Below are 26,230 nucleotides of genomic sequence, written 5' to 3' on the forward strand. Positions count from 1 at the left end.
AATTCTTCCCTAATCCCCTTATTTACATTTGGAAGAAAATTTGGCCCATCTTCCATACTTTATAGCGCAAGTTTATGAACACTTACATCTTGTTTATCAGTTACCTTGTTTCTGATAAGTGTCTAATAATATGATTGAGTCTCTGCAAATATTTTCTGTGCAGACTTGTATTTATTTAGAACACTAATACCTTTATAGTAGTGTATGTGATTGAAGTGAGTGAGGTCATAATTTTATCTGTAAATTATCAACTGCCTGAAAAAGTCTTCTGAAGAATACTTTGGGGAATAATTGACTTTTTGCTTGTTTTGAAGACATGAAATGTCATGTTTATGCTATGTATTAATGTGTATGTTATCTTAAAATATATCCTGTGCTGATAGATGCTGAATTCGTTTTGAGATACTGAATTTTATTTGAGCCAAAAGGAGATTCCATGCCTTATAAATTCAAAGGCAACAGAATGGAAAGTAGCAAAGTTGTTTTGAGTTTCTGTCTACTTTTTCTTGACCATAGTTGTTTCAGTTATACTAGGAATATGTAAGGAAGAATATTTTCTGAAAAGAGTATTTGAAAAATGTGTTTCATTCATTAGATGTAATAGAAGTTCTGTAGTAATTTTTTTTTTTCCTCAACATAAAGCTACCAATTTTTATCACATTCTTTCTGTAACATTATAAAAGCCAATTCACTGGCATCTTTGTTTTCCCGTGCAGATTTTCAAGCGGTTTTTTGTTTTTGTTTTTTTTTCTTTTCCTCACACAGCAATCTTTTGGAGAGTTAGGCAGGCCTATCTGGCTCCAGGTAGCTGAGTCAGCTTACAGGTTCACTTTGGGTTCAATTGCTGGAGGTGAGTAGTATTTCTGGTTTCTGTTTCAAGCTTGTGTTAGTTTAACACTGTCTTGTGAGACTACTTGATCTCATCTAAGGTGCATTTCTTGGTTATACATGTGTGGAATTGGAAGGTGGAACCACTTTTGGTTGTGCCATTCCCTTTCTTCTGTATTGCTTCTGTTCTAGTATCCCTCCACAGTCCTCTGAAACTCTACTCCAGTAACGAATTTCCTTACTGGTAATTCAGATTGGTTTTCTTTGCTCTACACGCCTTGTTTTATGTAATAGTGTAATCCATTCTCCTTGAGACTTTTTTCTAGACTTTCAATATTGTCCTTTCTTACTTCCAAGATAGCAGAGATCTTACCAGCTTATATGTACTTTGTGTTTAAATAAATGTTGTAGACAATCATCATAATAATTATATACTGCACCAACAATGATGTTGCAGAAATAATACTCCAAATGCTTTCTTACAGCTGTTGGTGCTACTGCGGTGTATCCCATAGACCTGGTGAAAACACGTATGCAGAATCAGCGCTCCTCTGGTTCAGTTGTAGGAGAGTTGATGTATAAAAACAGCTTTGACTGCTTTAAAAAGGTTTTGCGTTTTGAAGGCTTTTTTGGTCTTTACAGAGGTAAGCAAATAAAAAAATATATATATATCTCGAGTCAGGGGTTTTATGCCCTTCTGGATTTTTATTTTTTTTATACCTCAACACCTAGTTTCTTAAAGGAAAACCAGGAAACTTGATATCGTGTACAATTTTGCTTCTGTTTCATAGAGCTGAGTATTTATCTTCCCTTGAGCATTGTTCATCATAAACAATTGCTGGGAAAAACTGGGTGGTTTTTTGTTGTTACTGCTTTGCTTCTTGTTGCTTAGGTTGTTTAAAGTCTTTAATATTTGGGGTGTGAGTGTTGTGGACATGATTGTTTTCTCATAAACTGAGGATTGTAACTCTTGGCTGGGGGCAAACATCAGGAGCAGATTAGCATCTGAGGAATAAAGATCCATTTTACTGCAAATATTTTTTGTTAAGAGACAAAACACAGTCATTTTGAAATGTACCTGTTAAACTGGATGCCAGATGTTATGCCTCATACTTTTGCAGGTAGTGGGACTCATTTTATGATTTTACTCTATGAACAAGAAATTGCATACTGCTGTTATATTATGTTGCTCTATTTTACTTTAAAATATCAACAGTGGAACTCATAAAAGTTGTAATTTAAAAAAAGAAAAAAACTTCCTCTAAAATACAGGTTAAGAATTCAAAGCAACTTTTTATCAGTTTTATCAGTTAGACTGGAAGCTATCTTATATCTTGTTTTAGTTTAGGAGAAGATTCTGAAGGGTTTTTATCACATCCATAAGGTGACTTATATAGAGGGTACATGCTAGCCAGTCCTCTGAAATTGATATTTAGTTGAATTCTCTATTTTTAATTGTCATTTCACATGACTTAGTGAAATGCACAATTTTCATAAGGATCAGTAAGGTATTTATTAATTGGCACACTTTTTTTTTAGTTGGAGCAAAGTCTCTCACTTCTGTGATGGTCCCAGCTTTTTTTCTGCTTTGCAGTGTGTTATGTCAATGAAGATGATGGACAGTGTCCTTTAAGGACAGTATCTGAGAAGTTTTTGCATGTGAAAGTCTGTGGATTCTGGCTAAAGAGTTTTTTGTAATCTTGCAGGATTTTGCTATGCAAGTGAGTAGAGGGAGGAATATGTCAGTGAAAATGTTAATGAAATAGGTGTAATCTCTGTAAATTACGTCTTACTGGTAAATTGTTTTCCTTTTTTGTTGCTAAATCTTTCACAAAAGCAAATACAGCTTGAGTTACATTTATGAGACTATTTCTACAGTGCCGTTCCACAGTACTGTTTTCTTTCTTTTCCTGTTCCCCCCTAACCACATGGTTTTGCACAGCAGCTTCTGAAACTGATCATTTGTCATTTTTATTTTTGTTTTCTAACCTTTCTCAAATGCTTTGAAATCAAGGATGATTCCATTGATAAGTTAAAAGCAATGCTTTACACTTGAGAAAAAAATGTGCTTGTTTGAAAAAATGTCAGTTTGTTAAAGCTTTTAATAATCTGTTTAATAATTGTCTTCAGGATTGTTTACCATATGAAGTTCATGTAACTGTTTTGAAAATGTTACAGTTAATGGTCAGCATGTTACTAAGGTCTTGGACTCATAGAATTAGATGGTCTGTGGAAGTGTATTACACTAAACTACAGAAACATTTATGGAGTTGACTAAGGGTCTGTCACTGGGTTCTTATGTTCCCGAGCTGGATTATCCTAATTGTATTGTAATATAGTGGTACAATGTAGTTGTTTTCTGCAGTTTAAAAAAAATATAACAATGCATACTGGAAAGTTCATATTGTTAAATAAAAACTTACAATTTTTGCTCAAAAAAATTATGACACACTTGAATCCTAGCATCCAGCTTCAGAACTAATGAAGTATCTTCTAAGGTCCCTCACTAGACCATGCAGGGTCTCAGGTTCTCTGGCACACCAAATGTGTGTGCCCAATGAGTTCAGCTGCATAAAAGGGAGTGGGGGGGTTGTCTTGTGCTGTTTTGTCTGGTAGTTTGGGGGTTTTTAAAGAGTAGGCACTGCAGAACTGCGCTGGGAGGGCAGCATTTCTTTTTGTTATTGTCAGCCTTTCTTTGTACTTAATAACTACCTTTCCTCAGCATAGTAAGTCTGTAAATTGCACAGAAAGTACTACATTGGAAGAAAATACTACACTGCATATATTAACTGCTGCACTTTCTATTTAGGTGTGTTTGCTCTGAGCTTCCTTTTAAGGAAGTAGTATAAAAATTCTGCAGGCTGGGTACTTTTGGTAATTTTGAACACTTTTAATGAATTTTTAGCTATTATTGTTTTCACTTAATGGATATTTGAAAACTGCATTGATACAGTTTTGTTGCTGTCACCTGATATTTGATATAAGTGGCATGGGATTTTTTGTTAGTTAGCTTGCAAATACTTTTGACACACTGGTATTCCCTAACCATGGAATAACATTAGGAAATGAACACTTCTAATAAAAATAAGCCTTTCGAGTTTTATAATCTATACATATGCCAAAATGATTGCGGAGAAAATGAATTTAAAAATAACAGATACTGTTATAATCTTGTATGCTAGGAAGTTAAGACTGCCATCTACTGATTTTTTTCTTAAACCTATTAGTTCCTAGAAAAGTATATGTGCTTTTGTCAAATGGCAGTTCATTTTGATAGTAGCTATATTCCAGGAGCAAGGACCTTTTCAAAAGCGGTTTCTGTCCAATAATGCTTCCTCTTGGTGAGATAAAAAATACTTAGTAGTAATAGGGTTTAAAGAAGTTCATGCTACCATGTTGGACTGAACAAGAGAAAATCCTTTATATACTTAGTTGACTGGAGCCTTCAGAAAACTCGGGTTAGTAAGTCAAGTAGAAATTAGTTGATAATTTATCATAGTCATGTGTATATCTCACAATTACTCTCCTATTTTAAAAAGTAATTGCAAGCTTTATGGGAAAACGATATTAAGGGGCTAAAAAGTCAAATGAACTCTTAATGTAGTAGACATATCCAAGGTGTATGTTCAGTCCTTACCTTTTTTTTCCTTCTGTACAGCAACAACATCAGGCTTGCCTTGGTTGTGGAAGGCAGATCTGGTCACCCTTTTCATTACCATTTTCAACAGAAATCTTAATATAAAATTGTATTGGTATGAACATGCAGTGCTCTAGCAGCATCATATACACAAATGCCATCCGCCTCAAAGGATATCCCATGTGCAGAAAGGCATTTCTGTAGAGCTCTTATAAAATACTAGTTTCTATATTAGGAAGATAATGTTGCCTTATGATGTCTTTGTTTCTATAGGTTTGTTACCACAGCTGATAGGTGTTGCTCCAGAAAAGGCTATTAAGCTAACTGTACGTATCTTTTTTTTTCCCCCCCTCCCCCGGCATCCTTTTGTTTGTTAACATACACAGGATTTATTTCCTAAAATATGTGAAGGATGACCACTTACAAGCACTCTAATATATATGGTTATGGATGTACTTGATGTATGTTAATAAGGAGGAGAAATAACGTAAAATTGGGTGTAATGTATTGTATCTTTATTAGGTTAATGACTTTGTCAGAGACAAATTTACTAAGAAAGATGGTTCCATTCCACTCCCTGCAGAGGTCCTTGCTGGAGGCTGTGTAAGTATCCATCCTGTATTCCTAGGAAAAATTGATGCTCAGTCACATGCAGTATAGCTGGAATGGCAGTTAATGGGTGTGCTTTGTTGATTTGAACAGAACTGTTCTTTTTTCTCCCAATCACAAGAACTAAAAAAAGTACTTTTTCTGTTTGGAAAGCTTTGCATACTTCTGAGTTGAGTTCCCTTGGAATTACGTGCTTGAACAATTTCTTTTGGCCCAGTTTCTAACTTTCAGTTTCAGCAGTGATTTTATTCACAAAAGGCTAAAGAGAGGGTGCCTTTTTTCTCTCTCTCCATACTTGGGTTGGTGTTCATGGTTAGTTTGGAAAGATAGAGGTAGTCCTTGAGAATGGATTATAGAGATCATGTTTGAGTTTCTTTCAGTGGGGATGGGGAGCTAGAACAGTTTAAAAAAATATTATTTCTTGCTGAAGATTTTAAGAAGGAAAAGAAATACACTCTTCAACTTGCTGTATGTGACATTTTTCTGTTTATGAAAATGTGGAAAAATTGAACAGTGTAGTCTTATCTTTCAGATAAACAGGTATGAGTGAATTTTCTGTTTAAATGACTTCATCTAAAATGTAGCTACATTACTCCAGACGCTAACTACATCCATCATCTAAATACAGTTCAAAACCAAATTGTGTTTTCGTTGAGATTGAGGGCTGTAATGCAGTGGATCCCTTAGCAATCTGTAAGTGGTTTGAATTGATATTGATGATAGATTTTTTTTTTTTTTTTTTTTTGGTTGTGCATATTGGCTTATTTCATTTGTGGGATTCCCCAACAGTTGTTAACCCTATAAAATGTTTAAGGCTTAAGTTAGATTTCTTTTGTAGTGGAGAACACTAATAACTTCCAGTTGAGTAGGCTGACAGGCTGGTATAAAACCTCCTCAGCTTACAACAAAACCTGGGGCAGAGAGGTTGTTGACCTCTGCAAAGTTTTAATTCAAAGAAGCAGCCCTGAAGGGAGGCTGCTTATAGTTCTGTCTGATTGAATTTGGCAGCCTGGTACATGCTTGAGTCTTCACCTGTCAGTGTACAAAGTTTATTTTCTGAGAAATGTGAGAAAGCAGCTGTGATGTATAGCTAGCAAAAGACTAACCTTTTTCTGGAAAGCTCAATAACACAGAAAGCACATACAGGTCATTTGTAACAGAATTGAATATAATTAATCAGTGTTTTTCTCTGTGTTGTGGTTAAATTAATAATTAAAATCAAACATTTGAGAATCAGTTGTATTATTTAACATTTTTTTTTTTTAGTGAAATGTATAATATTACATTCATTAGAGGCTTTTCCACTTCCTTGTAAGGTATTCCTTTTTCAAAATAACTTTATTGTCTTACTGTAGTGAACATGGAAAAATTGGGTGGAAATCTGAGTTTCAGATAAGCTTTCAGAAATTTGGATGTTTCTGTGAAGCTGAGCAGATTTATAATCTGTCCAAACAGAACCTTTTCTTCTAGCTCACTGTCTTAGCTGATATTCTCATCTCCTTTTTCAAGATAATACTTATCTCACTCAATCTGGGAGAATTTTAAAAAACTTGGCTAGTTGGCTTCTGTAGGAGAGGAGTTGGCCACAGTTTAGCAACCTCGGGGATGTTCATTTCTTTGTAGCCTCCTCTGGATCATCTGATACCTTACCAGTTGATGACTTTTCTGTCTGTACTGCTGCTTAGTTCCAGTTTAGCAACTTCACTTCTTCCTAAATACCAGAATCTTTATTAGCAAGCTTATAAAGTTTATTCTAAAAGTCTGGAAGTGTCAGTTGACTAAAGCAGTAGCAAGTTGATGTGTTAGTCTTTCTGTTTCTTATCCTTAGTAATTTTCATCCTCATTGTGACAGCTCTTTTCAACGTTGACTTGCTTGGAAATAGTGTTCTTCACACTTCTGGTGTTCATTGTGTGCTATTTTTCTACAAAATATTCTGAGACATAACCAACAGTTACATCTGAGGAAGTGCCACAAGTGAGCTTAGTCCATTTCTATGTGCAGGGGCACGCAAGACTTTCTGTTCGAGTGATGCTACGTTTCTTCTTCATTTTTCCTTTAGTCTGTTCCTTTACTCTCTGTTAGTACAAAATGATGTGGGACTGTTTGGGTTTTATATATGCTGAAATTATTTTCAGCATCTGGATTTGGGTAACCTGTTTTTTTGTGGCTTTTCTTTATTGTTTGACACTTAAATATTTTGCTAATAGTACACTCCAAATATAGGCTAAATTAAAACCATGCTTTTTACTTTGTCATAACATCAGAAGAAACAGCATTATGCCCTTATGTAGATCTCAGAGATGTACTTATTACTGTCTCTGACCATCACTTGCCTGTGTTTAGTGTTGAACCTTCTCCTGATTAGCAGGAATAATGCACTTTTTCATCATTTCTGGTGTGGAACTGGGAGTGGATGAGCAAGCCATATTTTCAGCCATTTTATAGAGTTTGCAACAGAGGCCTTCCTGACCTTTGAAGGTCCACCCTCTTGTGAGCCGTACAAAAGCACATTTTGCGTGCCACAGTCCTCAACTAGGAACAAAAAAAATTCTTGTGAGGAAGTGGAGGCAGCTTGGGTAGGGCTTCAGCAGATCTAGCAAATTCTCCTCTCTGGATGGCAGTGCTGTATCAAAGCCTATGTATGGTGTTACAGTCTTCTAAGACCCACACATGAAGACAGGTGAAACCTTTGACATTAAGACAGTAGTGATTCAAGAGAACCTGCGTAGGCTGTTCGGTATCCTCAGCTATGGAGAGGAGCAAGAAGTGCTACACCATCCAGTAAAGGGGCTGCCCACAGACATGTGCCTCCCCCAGAAATGGTAACTCCGAGAGACTGGATCTCTTTGGCCAAAATCTTACTTCTCATGCTCCAATTATTCTTAGCTCCTGTAAGGTTATGGAATAAACTCCCATTCCCAGCAAGAGGAAATGTCTTCATTCTCGTAGCCGCTAACAAAGACATCCGCCCACGCAGTGACCTGTTCCTATGGTCAGCTGCCTGTCTGTTGTCTTTCCTTCCTTACTGCAGGGCAGGGACCTCCCGCAGGCAGCCTGTGCCCTGTGCTCCTTGAAACCTACCTGCTAGCTGCTGGGCAATGTAAATGTCTTTGGGAAGTGTAGGGTCTGCTCTGTCAGAGCCCAAATATTCGCAGCTGCTCCCAAGCTGTAGTTGTATTCGAAATCTGCAGAACAGCTACGTGGGGCAGCTCAGTTACAGCGGTCAGGTCATACCTGTCAATGAAAGGGCTCTGGTCCCTGATGGATGAAACTGATATCCCATCTTCCTACTTTCCCAAGAGTACACTGGTTTGTTAATCATCAGCAGCACTATCCACGCTTACGCATGTTCAGAGCAAACAATTTCTTTCCCTACTGTTACTCTAATTAATTGAATTACATTTCATTGTAATTCAGTGATTAGCCTGCATTCCTGCCTTTGGAGTTTTCAGCTACCGTTAGCTTTGAGTTGCAGGGGGACTGAGTGAGGCTTTGGCAATGCTTTTGCGTATCCCGACAGCAGCTGGGGAAGCAGAGAGCACATACCTGTTATGGACAGTGCTTCTCAAAGGAACTTACACACATGACGCATGTGAGTACATTGTGAAGGGCAAGATGCTGTAGGAGAACTGTTTGTCCTCAGTTGGGAAGTGATGTTGAAGTAGGCATCTAATGCTATGTAAATGATCCATAAGTAATGTTACAGTAGACAAAGATGCTGTGATTTTAAGCTGTAATTCCTGAGTTACACAGGAAAATAATGGATTCTTCCCATCAATGCAGCTGCATGGTGCTTAGCATTTTGAATGGATGAATCCTGTTTCATCAGAAAGATGTTTCCGATTCATGCTGCAGGGAGGAAGAGGATGTGGGGTGCCAGACAGAAGGGGTCTAAGAACCCTTCTTGGAGGTGTAGGCAATGCGTCTGTTGATGATTAGGTGTTGTGTGTGTGTGTTTGCACATACATACACATAGAAGGCCAAATTTACCACTGATTTAAAAATTCATATATTTAAACATTAAATGTAACATTTAGTCTAAATATTTCGGTATATTTGTAAAAATATTTTTCATATGTATTTATACGTACACACAAACATGTATATAGGCTTATCAGGCAAATAGCTATGTGTCAAATTTATTTTTGAAAAAAAAATTTTAAATGTTACTGTTTTTATTTAACAAACACAAAAATGAATTATAGCTGTCAGTACTTTTCCTTCAAAATCTTGAAGATACTGTACTTCTTTTAATATATTTTAAACAGATAAAGTTAGAAGCAGAATTAAACTTTACTGCTTTATCTTGATCTAGACTGTGGACATTTAAAGTTAGGGAGAAATTTATTCTTTAGTAAAAAAGACAGTAAGCTTACTGTAGGTGCATGAACAATGACAGCTTTGCCTCGAGAAAGAAGTGCAAATTCTTTTTGATGTTTTTAAACTAGACTGTTTTAAGTAACATCTTATTTTAGCTGCTTGTATGGGACATACTTGTGGTCCAGGATGTGGTGGCTTCAAAAAGGAAGGAAGGAAGGAAGGGCTTGAAATAGGCCTCTCCCCCTTTGTAGCATATGCCTCTCGGGTGGAATTGGAAAGGGCAAGAGGTCTCATGTTGCAGGGTCATTTGTGTATTTCCTTCAGCCTTTGGCATGTCATGGGGCCTTTGCTGTGGGATCTCAAACTACATCTTTTTCTCTCATAACCTTTGCTGTCAGATTTAGTTCCTTTATTTGCTCCTTGTAGAGTTATTTTACATGACATTAAGGTTAAGTAGAAGCTTTTATTACTGGTATTTTTGATGTGTATGAATAACCTCCATTCAGAAACAAATTTGTCAACCTTTTTTAAAGTGTCTGTTGTAATTTATGTGTGAAGGGAGGTTTTTCTGTGGGGGGAAATCTAGATTTAGTGCACCTTCTCCAAAAGAAATTCAGGGACTGCAATATATACCTCTGTGTGTTTATACATGTGCACGTGTATTTAACATACATAGCTGACACCTGAAGTAAGATACTTTGAAAAAGAATGACAATGATTGCCACTGACTTGCACAGAAGCATGGAGATTTGTATTGCAACCCTGCACACTCCCAGTTCGTTTTTATTTGGAGATCCTTTGAGTCACTCTCCTCTGCACCCTCTTCTGGGGAGTGCTCTTCCTTTGTTCCCCAGGCAGCACTCTTCTCTGCCTCACATATTTTTCCTCAGATAGATAGGCAGCCATTTACTTGAAAAAAACTCAAAACCAAACAAAAAATGACCCCCGCATTCATTTAAAAAAAAATACACAATGAAAAAGTGAGTTTTCTTGTGTTACATGTTCTGTATTAAAATCAATGCTTGTCTTGTCTGTACTTGTGATGTGTCTAAGGACCTAACAGATTCACGCAATTCCTGTGAATTCAGTGCTCCTCTTCATGTGAATCAAATCACTGCTGTGCAGAAAAGTTTGCTGAGCTCCAAGTATAACACTACGAAAAGTCAAGATTGGGATAGAAATACATATTGCTAATAGGGGGTATTTAACTGGGTATCTTGACAGTTACAGCTCTTTTTGAGAAAGCTGCCTGTCGAGAAGTTTGTCAACACTGTAAATACTCAACGTTCAAAGTGTTAATATAAATAAAGAGCTTTTCAGATGGTTTTCTACTGATAATATATGTTAGGGTTTTCCTTATATTTTATTTTGTTCAATAACCCAATCATCAAGTAATATTTTAATATTAATATTGTCATAATATATAAATCTGTATTAACTATATACAATTTGTAACATTGTATATATAATTAGTATTGCTACTAAATTATTAAATGTGTTGTGTTTAGAGTCTTCTCTTTTCATTTCTGTGTTAGAAGAGGGCTGTTGCTGATTTTAACAGAAATGTAGGCAGTTGGGCACCTAGGAGAGGAGAATGTTAATTGCAGGAAGATTGAATTCAGGGTAGAAAATGGAAATGTTTATGAATTGGCCTATTTGTGTTTCTATGGTGGGTGTTAGGCAAATAGGAAGAGTTATTTTGGCTGCTCTGCAGGATGTGCTAATTTATAACATTGAAAATAAAAAATGGAATTTCACATACATATGTAAACAAAGAATGCATATGTAATAGGCAGGTAGCTGGTAATTGTCTAGAAGGAGTGAATTTCTAGCTTAGTGTCTAAAGTTAAAGTTATTTGAATTTTTTGTGTGGTGCATTACATTATGTAGTAAGAGCATTCTGCTTAGTGTTTTATCTACCAAAATTATTTTTAAAAATGATGTAGGGAAATGAGAAACATTTGAAATTTGTTTTCTGTTTAGTGCAATATGAACAAAAAAATTGGTTATTGTTTAACAGAACTTGCCAGATGCAAATTTTATTTAGATTGGAACTTGGCCTAGCAGGACAGCCATTTCATCTTGCATGTATAGGTGTGCATGAACAGGGAAAGAAGAGATGAGAGGAGAAGTAAAGAGAGTCTGAAGAATGGCTTTGCACATGAGAGGTGTCAGGTAGCAGTAAACAGTGTGCAGTAAGTCCAAGGAACAGAGAAGATGGGATCAGTTTGGCTGGTCTCGGAGTTCTAGTGATCTTCCTGATGGTTGCAGTATATGTCTACAAAAATGTAGGCTTTGATTTTCTTTCAGAGAGGTGAAGAAGCGAGGGAATAAAACGGAAGATTAACAACCTAGACTGATTATTTGAGTGGGAAGTGGAGATAATTAAGCAAAAGCAGGAGTTGATCTCCCACTGTTTGGGTCAAGGTGCTTTAGTAAAGCCATAACAATGATGATTCTACATGTCAACATTGAGTGAATTAATAAACAGTGCTTGCAATTGAAGGATGGCAGTGTGCTCAGCAAAGGTTCAGTGAAGTATTGGGTGCTTGGTCAGTGAAGATTTTGATGCTTCGTGCCCCCTATCCCATAGATGGTACCCAAGTGCTTGGTCGTTCTCAGTAAGATCTGTTGAGGTTTGCAATGCTCTTTTGTCTCAAGTCTAGAATAATTCAAGTTACGAACTTCTAAGGCGTGCTTCAACACTAATCTCAAGTTTATTCTGCCTGCTGCTGGAGAGATGAAGATTGTGCTGTAGGCAGAAAGGATTAGCGTTCATTAGTTCTGAATCAATTAGCAGAGAACACCATGCGTGCTGTCCAGGAGGTGCTGTAGCAGACTATTGATTTTACTTCACACACCCCCACACACACCCCGAGCATCACAAAGAGAGTTTATTTCCTGGGCAGTTTGGAAGTGGAAAAAAAAGCTTTAATTGCAGATGTTCTGCATCTTTTTCCTTCAGTAGAGTTTGATGGGTTGGAGGAATAGATCAGGTTTAAGAGCAGCTTTTAGATTGTGGAAGAAATGCTTTTTAAAGTTGGCTGTATTCAAGTGGTTATATGCCATAAATTTTAAGGAAGTGGTTTTAATTTTTAAATGAAAAAAGGTGACTTAGGAAGAGGGGGGAAAAGAAAGCTTAGTAAAATTTAGCTGTTTTGTGATTAACCACACACTTCTCCAGAAATAAATGGTAGTACCTACAGCAAACCAGGGAGAAATCTAAACATCATTTTAAATAGGTTTATGTGCTTTTGAAACTGAACTGTCAGATTGAATCTCTCTCAAATCTGAAACATAGTTCTTTGAAAGTCTTTGGTTAAAGTGCAGAATCTGAAGCAGCTCTGCAACACTATTGCCAGGAAGTTTGCAAGAATAGTCCTTCAGCACTGCTAACAGAATATTTCCTGCATGTAAAATCTGTCATGCTCAGCTCAGGGAAAGATAATGACTCCTGTTTCTATCTAGTATCATATTTTGAAATGTTGCTCTTCCTATTTAAATTTTATATTTTGTTTCCACTTAGGACAATTAAAGGCTGCTAAACAAAACTCCAAACACCTTTTCTAATAATTTAAAATTACACCATTAAATGCAAATTTACTTCTTAAACAGCATCACCACTAAATGCAAATAACATGTCTACAGATTGGTGATGGATTATTATTGAATAAACATAAGGTCGTCTTTATATGTGTTTGATGCTCTAGTAGCACAAGTCTAGTGATTAATTTAGTTTAGTATTTCATGAAATATCTGATAGACTTTTAAACACAACCACGACTTTTAGAAAGTGGTATCAAGGAGAAAAGCAGAGACAAACTGAGTTAATCCACCTCTGTGGACTATAAATATATAAATGTAAAAATTTATTTCATACAAACCCATGATTTCTGATTCAGGGCTTTTAACTTCCAGACAGGTGCTTTATTAAATACCTCTTGTATATCTTTACATGAGACTATCAGCCAATGCAGTGAGAAATGAACGCACTCAGCACCTTGCAGAAGTCAGCCTGTCACCACATGCTCTAGTAACGCAATTTACTTTCTTTTTCTTTGGGTTTGCAGGCAGGAGCTTCCCAGGTCATCTTCACTAATCCTCTGGAGATTGTAAAGATTCGGTTGCAGGTAGCAGGAGAAATTACTACAGGACCCAGAGTCAGTGCCCTCTCTGTTATAAAAGATTTAGGCATTCTTGGTCTTTATAAGGTATGTATTTCTGCTTTGAGCAGCTTCACCATTTTATGTTTTATGCTAAACTTTTGTACTGTTGTAACAAAAACTGTTAAAAACAAAGACATCTTTTGAATTTAAAACCAATCTCTTCCTGCAGGGCAGCCCCACAGTGGAAAACTGAAGAAAACCCACTTCTATATTAAGGCAGTGGGATACAAAAAATACTCCCCCATTCTATCCTTTGGGCTTTTATGCCAAGCTACAGGGAGTCCTGTATTGCAGACCTGCTGTCTTCTGGCACTGATCATTTCGTTTGGTGGGGTTTTGTGAAAAGTTTCTTTAGCTTTCTCTGTGTGTTTTTCTTACATTTGTTTTGAATCTCTGTTATCTCTATTGTTATCTTTGCAGCAGGATATTCTCTTTGTCTTAATAATTTGATGGCAGTGAAACAGTAGTGGAGTTTAGTAGGATTCAGATTTTTAAGAAGTTAAGTGGTGGGATTTGTCAATAACAAATTCCACTAAAAAAAAGCCCATACTGTACTGTATTTCAGCAGAATGCCAGTCAACAGATTCCTTCCCTGCAGGTATACTTACTACCATCATTACAGATCAGATGTAATGGAGCAGAAGCTATTAGTTTTCTTAAACAAGGAAGAGTATTTCTTCCTGTATTTTCTGCCAGTGCAAGGGGTAATACGTAAATTCAGCTGTTGTATTAGCTGTGCACTTACAAAATGTCATTTTACATGATTTGTCCATAGACCTGCAATGATACTGTAAAAATGTGCAAATTTACTTCTAGAGCTGACGCTTTTGTTTTGAATTCCGTAGATGGGATTCACGACCACTACATTTCCTAAAGATCATAGGTGTTTTGGTACATGGGACAAAATTACCGTTTCTGTTTGCAGTGATTAAACAATTGAGCTTACTAAAAATTCTCCTGTTCTTTAGAATTCATTATCATTTGTGAAGAACTGTAAGAACTTATCTTAGAGCATAAAGTATCTGCGTGAAAATAACTGAAGGAACACATTTCTCTATAGCAAGTCTTCTGCTTAAGCCACGTAGGGTTTGTGATGTGTGCTGTCTGTTAATATCACTACTGGGTGACTGGCATCAGGTGGGTCCATTGTGTGGAGGCTGCTGGCTTGGAGTATAGCAGTTGGGTATTTGGGCAAGGAGTGGTGTTTTTGTATAGTGCATGCTTTCAGGGTATGCAGATGAGATTTTTGGATGTACAAGGGCTTATTTGAGCTTTGTACAGGAGTTATTTTAGTTGGTAGCAGACTGATGACTGAAGTTACTAAAAGAAGAATATTAGATATGTTTTATTATGAGTATTCCACTGTTTTTACACCATGCAAAGTTCTGTTAAAGGAAGTCTTTAATGCTAATTTGTGGCGAGGAGCTACTCCTTGCACTGTTATTGTAGGCTGCTAGTTTTGTCTCCCTGTATCTTCCCCTTACTAAATGTTTCCCATTTTGCAGCAGTTTCCCTCTTTTTACTAACCTTCCAGTACAGCTTTTTCAGTCAACCAGATGATGATCGGTGGAGATCAGTATGAGTTCTTACAGTTCTCACTGGTATTTTAGTAGTGCTTTTGTGTTTGGCGGAAAAAATGGCATGCAAAGACTTGTCTTGCTGCTTCCATGGTTGTGGTGGTTGTCAGCAAGACATAAGGACAGACCTTTGTCACTTTCTTCATCACATTTGGACACATTGTATGTAAAAGGTATTTATCCTAGGTACTGATGTCAGGATTGATGTCACATACTGCTTACTGAAATTAGACATGAACCTTGACTCTTCCTCATTCTAGAAACTTACTTTAGATGTGCTTTATTCTTTTTTCAAGCTCAACCCTATATCTTCGGTTTCCTGAGACATTTTATTTTCTGTGTTATTTACCTGGTAGATCAAAAGAATTGGTACTTCTTGGGCTCAAGCTGCTTGCTGGGTATCAATTTTAATCTTATTTACAAAATTGATTTGTATTATGTCTCTTTTTCTATGTGACAGGGTGCCAAAGCATGTTTCCTCAGAGACATTCCCTTTTCTGCAATCTACTTTCCTGTTTATGCTCATAGTAAACTGATGCTTGCTGATGAAAATGGCCATGTGGGAGGGCTTAATCTCCTTGCAGCTGGAGCCATTGCAGGTAATTTTACAGAATGTTTTCTAGAAGTAATTTTTTTTTCTTTTAGTGAGCAATATTTAATATTCATTCAGTAGCCCCATATAAAGGAAGGGTACTGTACCATTGTATCTGATTTAATCTAAATTTGATCACTGTTATCCTTAGTGGGAGGTGATGTAATTTTGATGAGAGCTAATTACATTTGCATAATGTGGATAAACAGCGTAATGCAGCTCAGCAACTTGTAGTCAAATTTGATCTGTCTGTCTCAATGGGGTTTTACTTGTTACTGTGCTCTCAGAGTTGAAGGCTAATTTGAATCTTTGATGAACATAAGATGAGAGATCATAAGAGCTAAGGAGAAAATGACTTACCCTGTTTTGGATTCCTGAATAACTGAGAAGAAACTTTGTTCAAATGTAATTGCTAAAAATAGGGCATTAGTTTGTAAAGAAGCTGAAGTTAAAGTATCATACTCTGAAATTTAAAATATTTTAACGCTTCTAAAAAATGTTTAGTATAAAGAGAATATGCAGTGATGATAAAAAGTTGTTTTTAATAGAAGTAGGAACTGTAGTGGTGGTCATCTAAAAACATGGATACAGATGACCAGATTCTGCACTGCCACAGACTGCATCACTAGGATGAAAACCAGGTATCTGCAGCCTCTCAATTGTGAACGATTCAGTGTTGGAATCTGTGCAGTTTAGAAACATCAGTGGCTGACCGGACCTTTTGTTACTTGTTACAGTTGTAAGGAATCACTATATATACATCAGTCATGAGCCATCTGTGTGTAAAGAGCAGTTTCCCATATTGGACTTGATACAGAGCTTGGCTGCACCTGCTCTTTGCCAGTTGGTAGGTTCCTCGTGCCAGAGGGAAGGGAGAGACCAGCTAGGAAACTACTAACAGAGTTGTAGTCCTGTTTATTCTCAAGTAATGCAGAGCTGCCAGGAGTGGAAAATTATTTAGCTTACTGTACTCATAGAAGCACATACAAATATTATTATTTAACTTGTATTTCATACATAGACTCACTGTTTTTACATTACAGGCTTCACAGCTTCTCTTTGTTTGTTTGATTAATGTTTCTGGGTCACCCATACTAAGTGATGAACCCTATTAAAAATGCGTGTAAATCTCGCAGGCCTAGTTTTATAGCACGTACAGGAGTCTGCCTTTCTGAATTGCAAATTTCAAATTCCCGATTGCTCGATCTATTCCTGTTATGCATGCGCAGTAGGGAAGAATACAGTCTGAACATACTTGCCTGTAAAGGAAAATCTGCATATGGTTGCAATTAGCTTGTGCTTGTAGGCTTAACTGTATTGCTTCTGTTTTCCTCTAAAACATCCTGAAGTGATCAGCAACTCTTCAAAGTTTATGATCACCTATGCAAATCAGTGACTTGTTAAATTTTTAATTCAATATTAACCAATTGTAAAAGTTCAACAGAAGTCAAAATCAATTTCAAAATTCTAAGTCAGAAGATGGTTCCTCTTCTTAAGAGGATGACATTTTTACAGCATTCAGAAGTATTCAGAAATATCTCAGATAACACAGTTGTATACTGTGGAGTACATTTCTGAAAACTTTCTCCTTTCCTTTGACTAGAAAGCTGAGAGTGGTGCCTTGGAAGTGGAGATTTGTTCTTCCATCACTGTTGGCTATTATCACGCTGTTGGTACTAAGCAGGCTTGTAAAACACCTTCATTGTCCTCAGTCTTTTTATGGCTTGCCTATTGAAGTAAGCAGCATCTATTCTCCTACAGAACAGTCCAAACAGCAGTACAGACGTATTTCTGTAGAATAGGTGTTTTAAGTAGTAGTTTTCTTATTAACACCTTTAACAAATGGATGTGTAGGATTCAACTTCCCAAATCAATCATCTATGTAACTTGCAAAATATGTTGTAGAGTATTAACAAATACAGTAAGGTTACACAACTAATTTTTGTCATGGATATCTCTTATTAGGTATATGGCATATGTGTGAATTTAAAAATGCTTATCTTTTGAAACTACTGATAATGACAAACCACTAGAAGATGTTGAGAGAATTGCTGTTGATAGTTTATTATTTTCTTTACTATCAGTTATAGCCTTTAAATTTAGAAGAAACTCAAAACAATTATACCAAGCACAACAGTTTATATTAGCATCAAGTGTAAGAACTTGCATTTTTAGTAATATCTAATCCTTGCAAAAACTATTACAGTTTGCAGTTGTATTTTTCAGTTAGAAGTGTTTCATCTTTTACAAGATTCTCTGTGCAAATTAAATGTGGTTTTCTTCTAAAAGGTGTGCCTGCTGCTTCTTTGGTAACCCCTGCTGATGTCATCAAGACAAGACTGCAAGTGGCAGCTCGCGCTGGTCAGACAACATACAGTGGAGTTATTGACTGCTTTGGAAAGATTCTAAGGGAAGAAGGTCCTTCGGCTTTTTGGAAGGGAGCTGGAGGTGAGAAATGCTCTCTGAATATTAAGGCTGACCCCGAATCTGCAAATTAGCACTTGCTTTGTTAAGGACTCAAATTAGAGCAGTAGTTACAAGGTTTGATTCTGAAAAACATAACCTCTTGTTAAAAATGTTTAGCTTCTCTCCTGAGAAATTATTTTCTTTGACATTACGATTTGTAATATTTAACAGCTCGTGTGTTCAGATCTTCACCCCAGTTTGGTGTTACTTTGGTCACTTATGAACTTCTGCAGCGATGGTTTTATGTCGATTTTGGAGGCATGTAAGTCAAATATTTGCTTTTTTGGAAAAAAGCGGCCAAGTTAAAAAAGACCTTACTTTTTTTCATACATGGGACCTCTTAAACTTGGTGACTTTGAACACCCGAACTTAAGATTGCGGTATGCAAAAAAATCCCCCCCTCCTCATATAATTGAGACAAACTCACCTGTTAATTCTAAACAGATGAGAATAGAAAGAGCCATTTCATATTTATTTTAATACACTACATAAAATTTGTATTTCCACTCTATTTTCCCTGTGCCAGTGGAAGTTAAAAGAATTTTACAAAGCTATCAGTAAAAACGTAGCTTCACTTTTGGCCTTGATTTCCCATTAAGTAGTGGTCTGAACTCAACTTACTTTACTAGACCAGAGAAGTGAATTAATTAAGGTCAGCTTTAACAGTCTTCCATACTCAGACAAAATAGTCTATCTTTTGTAAAGTTATTCAGGCTTAAGAAAACACTTTAAATAAAGGAAAGCCTTTTTTTTCTTTTTCTTTCTTCAAACAGCAAACCTTCTGGATCAGAACCTACCTCAAAAACTCGAATTTCAGATCTTCCTCCTGTTAACCCTGAGCACCTAGGTGGATACAGACTTGCTACAGCTACATTTGCTGGTATAGAAAATAAATTTGGTTTATATCTTCCTAAGTTTCGATCTCCTGGCATTACCTTGGCTCAACCAAAAGGCAGCAGCTGAATCCTGAAAAGATGCTTCAACCTAACAAAGTGATGCAGTGGAAAAAAGTTCACAAGAGTAGTACTGTATTTTTTTCCAGTCAGCTGCATGTTGTTCTAGCTGAACTGAGCTTGCAAATCTAATTACTCATTTCTAATATTAATACATACCTGCATTTACTTTATTTGCACAAAAGAAACGGATTGAAGCTGTGGTTCTATGCCTTGTTTTAACCAGTGGCATGAATCTGTAGCCTAGACTTTGCCTTGCACAGCTTGCATTTAATGTTACTGTACATATTGTACATCTTTGTACAGAGACATCATGGCATCTATATACGTACATTTATATAATGGGTATTGCAGTTCAAAATAGTTTGAAATGTACAGAATGTTTTGAAGGTGTTTTGTTAACAATCACGACAATAAAATATTTAAAAACACTTAAGTCAGTTCACTATTTTGTGTTTATAGAAAAGTTGTCCATTGTGTGGGGTTTTTTCCCTCCACAGATTACAGATTAAAATTTAAAGATCAGATGCACTTATTTAATGAATGTACAGTACAGAACATAGCCTCTGAAGGAATGCATTTTACTGCTAGTTACAGCAAAGGTATTAAAATGCAATCTGTTGTCTTGTAAGAGAACACAGTAATTAGATGAGCACATGCAATATTTTATTTTGCAGCACTACTTTGTAACAAGGAATTCCCTCGAAATACATGTTAATACTAAATGTGTGATAGATCTTACCTCTATGGTAGTGTATTTAAAACAAAATGAAGTATTTGCCAGGTATTAGCAGACTCAAGAATTTTTACAAGATTTATTACTCAGAGTGCTTTTTTCCAGAATGGAAGTTTTTTTATAAAAAAGTGAGGGCATTCTTTTTATTTCTAGATTGTTTTACCATTAAGAAATTAGGCTACTCTGGAAAAAAAAAAACCACACCCACTTTAACATTCTTTTTATGTGCAAAACTGATTGTTTATATTTCCAGTTGAGTGGAAGGCTAAGTAAAAGGAGAGGAGAAAGGAAAAGCTTGAACTATTTTGGCCTAATGTCTGCCAAAAGTTTATCGGGTGTAATTTTTAAACGCAAAAATGTCAGAGGAAATAGGGGTGTCTAGATTTCTACAGTCCTAGAAGAAAAATAGTTATACTACCCCTACAGCCAGAAAAGAAATGGGTGGGTTTCCAGCCTTGCTTACTGAAGTATGACAACCTTCAATCTTTAGTTTTACATGTTTCTTTCAGGATTAAATATGCTAAAGTACAGTGTATCCCAGTGGTATAAACTGATTTGAGGTTCTGCTGTGTTCTTGCTCTGGTGACAGCAGGCCAATATGAAGAGTTTTAGTGGCTTCTAAGTTAGTTAATGGCTTCTTAAAAACTAAACACTACAACCAGACAAGTCTTTCTTCAGTTCTAGCCTCTAAGCAAGATGCAAAATCTTTTGGTGCTGAATAATATTTAGTGAGCTAAAGGTTAGAATACATCAAACTTGGGAGTTTGATCACTATTCTGCAACATGCATATATGTAACCCCATTAGAAGGCTTCCAGTCTTTGTTTTTTTCTGTTTAAAGAATTACATGTTCTGTGGAGTTTTCTAGAGACAGGCTTCCCAGGAACTCTCTCCCATATCTACATATTTCGTTCTGCGTTTTCTAAATAGATAGAAAAATGGTAGGTACCTACTGGCATTTAATCTTAGTTACAAGTCTTAGGCTTGATCAAGGCTTTAGGAGACTTTACACTGCAAAATAGCATTTGTATTTCTTACAGCTCCAAAACTGGACAGTGTGGCTCCCAGAATGATCATTTACAGTATCTAGCATCACTGTTGCTCTCGTAATGTTGCAGGTATGGGTTTTACAATATCTTTAACCTGTACTCAACTGTTTTGTGAAGGAGGAACACAAGCAGGAATGAATACAGAATAGTTCATTGAAAATTATTAAAAGGTTGAAATTATGTAAAACTAATGCCATATGACCTATATGTTTATGCCACAATCCATTGAAAGAAAACCTTATATTTTCAGAAATCCAGTAGATAAGTCTGAAGGAAATGTATTATTAAATGAGAAGTAATAATCTCAGTAAAAAACCCCAAAACACCAAACGCCCACCCCCCTGCCTCCCCCTGCCAAAAAAACCAGCAAGACAACAGAACATTCTGCTTGTTAAGAATTCTTGTGCCTAAAGGGTAAAAATCATCACATGATGTGCCTGTTCTTTATGTAGTTCACATGTTTCTCAACTGAACAGATAGCTGCTCTCCTCAGGTTCAGGAAAACATAAAAGGTAAATATAAAACTGAACAGCATGACTTTGCATTAAAAAGAGGGGGGGACTTTTGACAAGCCAACACCAGTGGAAGCCAAATTTCACTTTCAAACCCACTGAAAACGAGAACCTCCTGAAGGCAGAATTGCTGTTACTGCTGCCTGTGTCTCTAAGAGCTGCTTGTAACAGAACTGAGACAAGGAGAAATAGAACAACCCCCCCCAACTTAAAACACAAATGATGAAGGAACAATAAGAATACTTCTGGACATAAAGCTGATTAAGGAATATAAACCTATTTATTTCCTACTTCTAAGCATATAAAACAGCTCTTCTGGCAAAGCCATAAGCTTGTAGCAGATTAAGAATACCAGAAACGAACCCAGAGTCATAAGTTAAAGAAACCAATATTGGTTTGGTGCCCAATTAGTACAAGACAGAATATTTACTAAAAAACCAAAACCCCACAACCACCCCCCCCCCCAAACCTGAAACCCAAACCCCGTCTCAATGGGAAACTTTATAATGTCCTAAGAAAGATGTATTAAAAAAATTTAACAAAAATTCCAACCATTCTGTTTCAAGCCATTGAGAGGTTTTGTTTCAATAAAAATGTTAAAAAGCAATGAAAATGTCTTTCTTGAACTTAATATGGAAAATCAGTAGCAAGTCTGTAGTTAACAGAATGCAAATCATCATGCTATAGAAATTAAGTGAAGATCTAGTTCCTTATCCTTTGGAAAAGAAAAATTTGACAACAGTAGCCTTTTTCCTTGTGCCTGATTGCTACAGTAGGAAGTGGAGGTCAGGGGCAGAAAACAACTCCATGATGTGTGTAGTAAAATGAAACCAGCAGCTCCCAGGAACTCTCTACTCTCAAACTACTGAAGGGACACAGATTAGGGGTCAGGGCAGCTGACAAGTGCTCATATAATATTTATTTATGAATCAGTCTCACCTTTTAATGTACCAATTCAAACAAAAGAACTCATTATTATTAAATATGTATTTCATTAATTCAGGTCCAATTATCAAGTAAGTTTGTAACTACAGAGAAATTTTTATTCACATGTATTATCCACTACCAGAGTCTGAGGCTTATCTATATATAAACAATGAAACTTACTTGGAACATATGCATGCATATCCATGGGTAATTTGAAGAGTTCAAATTAAAGAATGCGTCAGAAATTTACTACCTAATGAAGGTTAGTCTGTGGAATATAGAAAGTTTAGTTTAGAAACAGAACTTCTACTTTTCAGAAATAGATACTGTTACAAAGTGGAAATTTCAGAAGCCCAATAGTAAATTTACATCAGGTTAGTGTTTCAGCAAAAGAAGTTCCTTGCAAAGTCAAAGTTAACTGTATTAAAAGTTACACAAATCCAAGAATGTGCTTGTAATTTATATATAAAAAGTGACAATGCAAGATCAGATTTTCCCTGATCTTAATACATTTCAAAGTCCATAGCTGACTCCATATATTCCTCCCTTAAGCTATTATTTGAACTGACACATGCTTACACTTTTTAAGATTTGCATCAAATCATTCACAAGTCTACCACTGCTGCCTATTTTTAATGATCTACGCCGGTATGCGGGTTGCAGCTTCCTCTTCTGCATCAGCTCTGTTAGCATTTATTTCTGCCAGCGTTCGACCAAATCGAGTCCACTCATCACTGCGTGGAACGGCAACTTGCTGTTGACAAAGAAAATGTTATTTAGGCCTACTTATAAATAAAAACAGCTCATTTTGAACAGCAGAATGCTTAAGTAACATTCAGAAGAGGTTCCAACAGAAAAGCTTACCTTTATTTAGTGTAACTTTTAAAATAGTCTGAACATCAAAATCTCTAACTAATAAAAGAAGCTGAATTTGAGAATCTGGTATTTAAGTATGTAATGGTACTATTACAAGCTCGCATGATAGGTGTCCATCTGAGAGACTGCCTCCAAAGGGCACTACTAATGCCATACCATCATCCCCTCAATTAGTTACGTACTACTGCAGTACACGTACTTGCAATAGCAACAGCTTCACTGTAGGAACAAAGTCAAGACTGCTTCACTGCAGAATTTTTTGTTCAGTACTTCTCAAGCTATGGTCAGAATTCATGTGCCAGGTATAAAGAACATAAAATCTCTACAAACCAACCCATTGATTCTTTTATCTTATTTCACCAGCCTTACAAAAATGTTTTTATTTTTTGATTGGCTGCCAGATAGCATGCTAAAAAGTTATGCTAGAATACCTGAAATAGACACAAAAAGGTAACATTAATTTGAAAATAAAAATTAAACATTATTCCTCTAATCACAGGGGAAAAAAGTTAAAAGCACGTTGCTAAATAAGAGTGAAAGAAACATGAGTGTTTTGTAATGTACTTTGCACAATAAAAGGTATACATACCTCTCCCACATCATATATAACTATTTGTCCCTCTGAATCACCTACAGCAATCTCTCTCCCAGAATGCGTCCATCTCACACGGTTCAGAGCAGGATTGCCCTCCACAGTAATGCTTGCAGTTGGCACCTGTATCCATTTAAAACACATTGCTAAAAATTCCATAATTCCATAAACTAGAGATTACAGAACACACCTAGTCCCTCAGTGTTGTATCAAAAGAAGTGCCCAACATTTCAGCTGAGGCAGAGTATGTAAATCTCAAAGACTCTCAGTGGCCTTAAGCTATCACCAGTGACATGACCAAAATGATACATCTTCTGTCCCTTGGCCAAAGTACAAACATCCTCTATCAAAAAGCACATCTACACTCTTGTCATGAGGCAGGAGGCCTAGACATGCATTCAGTCAGACAGCAAGGAGGAACCCTGGGATCTCAAGAAAGATATGACAGAAGGCAGGGATGAAGTCAGCCGCTTTGGCAGGTCAAATCCTGTCCAAAGGCTAGAACCGGGTAATTCCAATTTGAAGCCATAGGCTGGCATATACTCCTACAGAACTGCTCTTTCTTCTATATGCAGTTTTAAGAAGGTGAGATTTAAGTACCGAGTATCTGTCAGGTTCTTCCTGTCACCTACATCCAACAAGTTTAAATCTCAGAAAAGATTTCATACTATAATTAAGTTTATAACTCACACCAGAAAACCCAAACATTCAATTCTCTAAGTTTAGAAACAAATTACAATTTCACTGCAATAGTAATATGGCAATAGGAACAACAGTGGTGTGTGGGTAACAGGTTTAGTTCACGCTGTTAAGCTATAGGCTGCCAAGGTCATACTGGGGGAGGTCTATAATCACTTTCACAACATGGATCAGTGTTACACCAGCAGATGTTTTGCACTTGTGCTACAAGTAAAACAAGTTAATTACCACTGTCATTCATTATGAGGAGTCATCTGAATTACAACCTTGTAATCAAAGAATGATACTTATTACACAGAAACTACTGGAACTACAGAATATTTAAGAACAACAACAAAAAAACAGACCAAAAAGCAATGGTAAACTCCTGACACTTTTTCCCCCGAAGTGTACAAACACTCTTCCAGCTACATTTCATTGTTAACCTGACTGCCTCACCTCAGTATCATTGTTGAGATTCCACAGGTCAAGCCTGCCCATCCCATCCACACAGGCAAACAAGGCAGGGTGAGTTGGAGACCACATCACATCATAAACATAATCTGAGTTGTCTTCAAAGGAGTAGAGAGGTTTGTTATTCTGAAAAAAGCAAACATAATGCAATACCTAAACTCTGCACTTCAAAACTATAAAGCTAACAGGAAAAGCAAAATACAGAACTTCAACAGCATTATCAGCAATAACTAAAAAGCAATTCACATTTTGACTTACTTTAAAAAATGCCTCCGCAAAAAGCAGCCAAAAATTAATGCTATTATTAAAGGGATGCTTTCCAAAGCATGCAGCCTTTTTGCTGGCTGCTACCATAAAACAAACTAGTAGCAAGCCAATATAGTAAGGGATTGTAAATTTAATGCATTAAGAATCTTGTAAATCAAGCCAACGATAACACAGTGACAGCACTTCAGACTGTTACTGGGAGATTGTGACTCTGCTTCCTCTGCTTTGCATTCCTCAGGGCATCAAACCAACAGAGAAAGAGGTAATTCTGGCAATGGGAATGACAGATATTTCAACTGTAAGCCTCACAGTTTAACTGACATCAGTTTTGGTGCTGTCCCCATAGTCCTCCACAAAACTGTAGCAAAACATTTGCCCTATGCATAATATGAAGTAACTAATTTTACAACATTTGGTTACATTGTAAATCGGTGTTGCTAACAAAGGGCAAAAGGATGAACAGAATGGATCAGAAGTATAGAAATGATGTACAATCAGAAAGCAAAGCTTTATGTTGTCAACTATAGTTTTGTTCATCAGCTGTCTCCTCTTTGCAGGACTGTTGCTAGGATCCTAGAAAGCTTCACACGACTTGACTTCAGTTTACTGAAGTTTCTTAAGTAGCTTACATTATAGCACCACCTTGTGTCAAGGACTACAAAGAAAATCACTGAACTATCTATTTGTTACCTTAGTTGTCCAAAGCTTTACTGTCCAGTCAAAAGAAGAGGTGACAAAAAGATGCGAGAAGTCTACAGGTCCAACCGCTGCATGGCAGTTGATACCTGTGATTGGTCCCTGGTGTCCTTCAAACATCTCACTGATTCCAGCTTTGCTGTTTTAGAATATATAACCAGGGTTAATTTATCTGGAAACCATACATCTGCAGACAGAGATAGCACTGAAATGCAATTTATATATAGCCACAAGACGATTTTGCTGCTTTGTATGGATGTTACCCCACTGCAAAA

At 36.5% G+C, this 26,230-nt stretch overlaps 2 protein-coding genes across 6 annotated transcripts in view; one reads left to right on the forward strand and one right to left on the reverse strand.

Annotated features, from left to right (window-relative positions):
- The window catches only part of SLC25A12 (solute carrier family 25 member 12), a 52,106-nt gene extending 32,526 nt beyond the window's left edge, over nt 1-19,580 (forward strand). For both annotated transcript variants that reach the window (XM_075028463.1, XM_075028461.1), the window contains 9 exons: nt 766-850; nt 1,314-1,472; nt 4,739-4,791; nt 4,988-5,068; nt 13,466-13,606; nt 15,599-15,737; nt 18,020-18,178; nt 18,368-18,458; nt 18,970-19,580. In XM_075028463.1, coding sequence (XP_074884564.1) covers nt 766-850; nt 1,314-1,472; nt 4,739-4,791; nt 4,988-5,068; nt 13,466-13,606; nt 15,599-15,737; nt 18,020-18,178; nt 18,368-18,458; nt 18,970-19,159 — 1,098 coding nt within the window. In that variant the 3' untranslated portion in view covers nt 19,160-19,580. The remainder of the gene's footprint in view (nt 1-765; nt 851-1,313; nt 1,473-4,738; nt 4,792-4,987; nt 5,069-13,465; nt 13,607-15,598; nt 15,738-18,019; nt 18,179-18,367; nt 18,459-18,969) is intronic.
- A 2,766-nt stretch (nt 19,581-22,346) lies between these two features.
- The window catches only part of DYNC1I2 (dynein cytoplasmic 1 intermediate chain 2), a 30,522-nt gene continuing 26,638 nt past the window's right edge, over nt 22,347-26,230 (reverse strand). For all 4 annotated transcript variants that reach the window (XM_075028466.1, XM_075028465.1, XM_075028464.1 and 1 more), the window contains exons 13-16: nt 25,950-26,094; nt 24,978-25,118; nt 23,838-23,963; nt 22,347-23,126 (exon numbers count right to left, since the gene is read on the reverse strand). In XM_075028466.1, coding sequence (XP_074884567.1) covers nt 23,013-23,126; nt 23,838-23,963; nt 24,978-25,118; nt 25,950-26,094 — 526 coding nt within the window. In that variant the 3' untranslated portion in view covers nt 22,347-23,012. The remainder of the gene's footprint in view (nt 23,127-23,837; nt 23,964-24,977; nt 25,119-25,949; nt 26,095-26,230) is intronic.

The sequence above is a fragment of the Buteo buteo genome, chromosome 5, assembly GCF_964188355.1.
Source record: "Buteo buteo chromosome 5, bButBut1.hap1.1, whole genome shotgun sequence".
Taxonomy (NCBI): domain Eukaryota; kingdom Metazoa; phylum Chordata; class Aves; order Accipitriformes; family Accipitridae; genus Buteo; species Buteo buteo.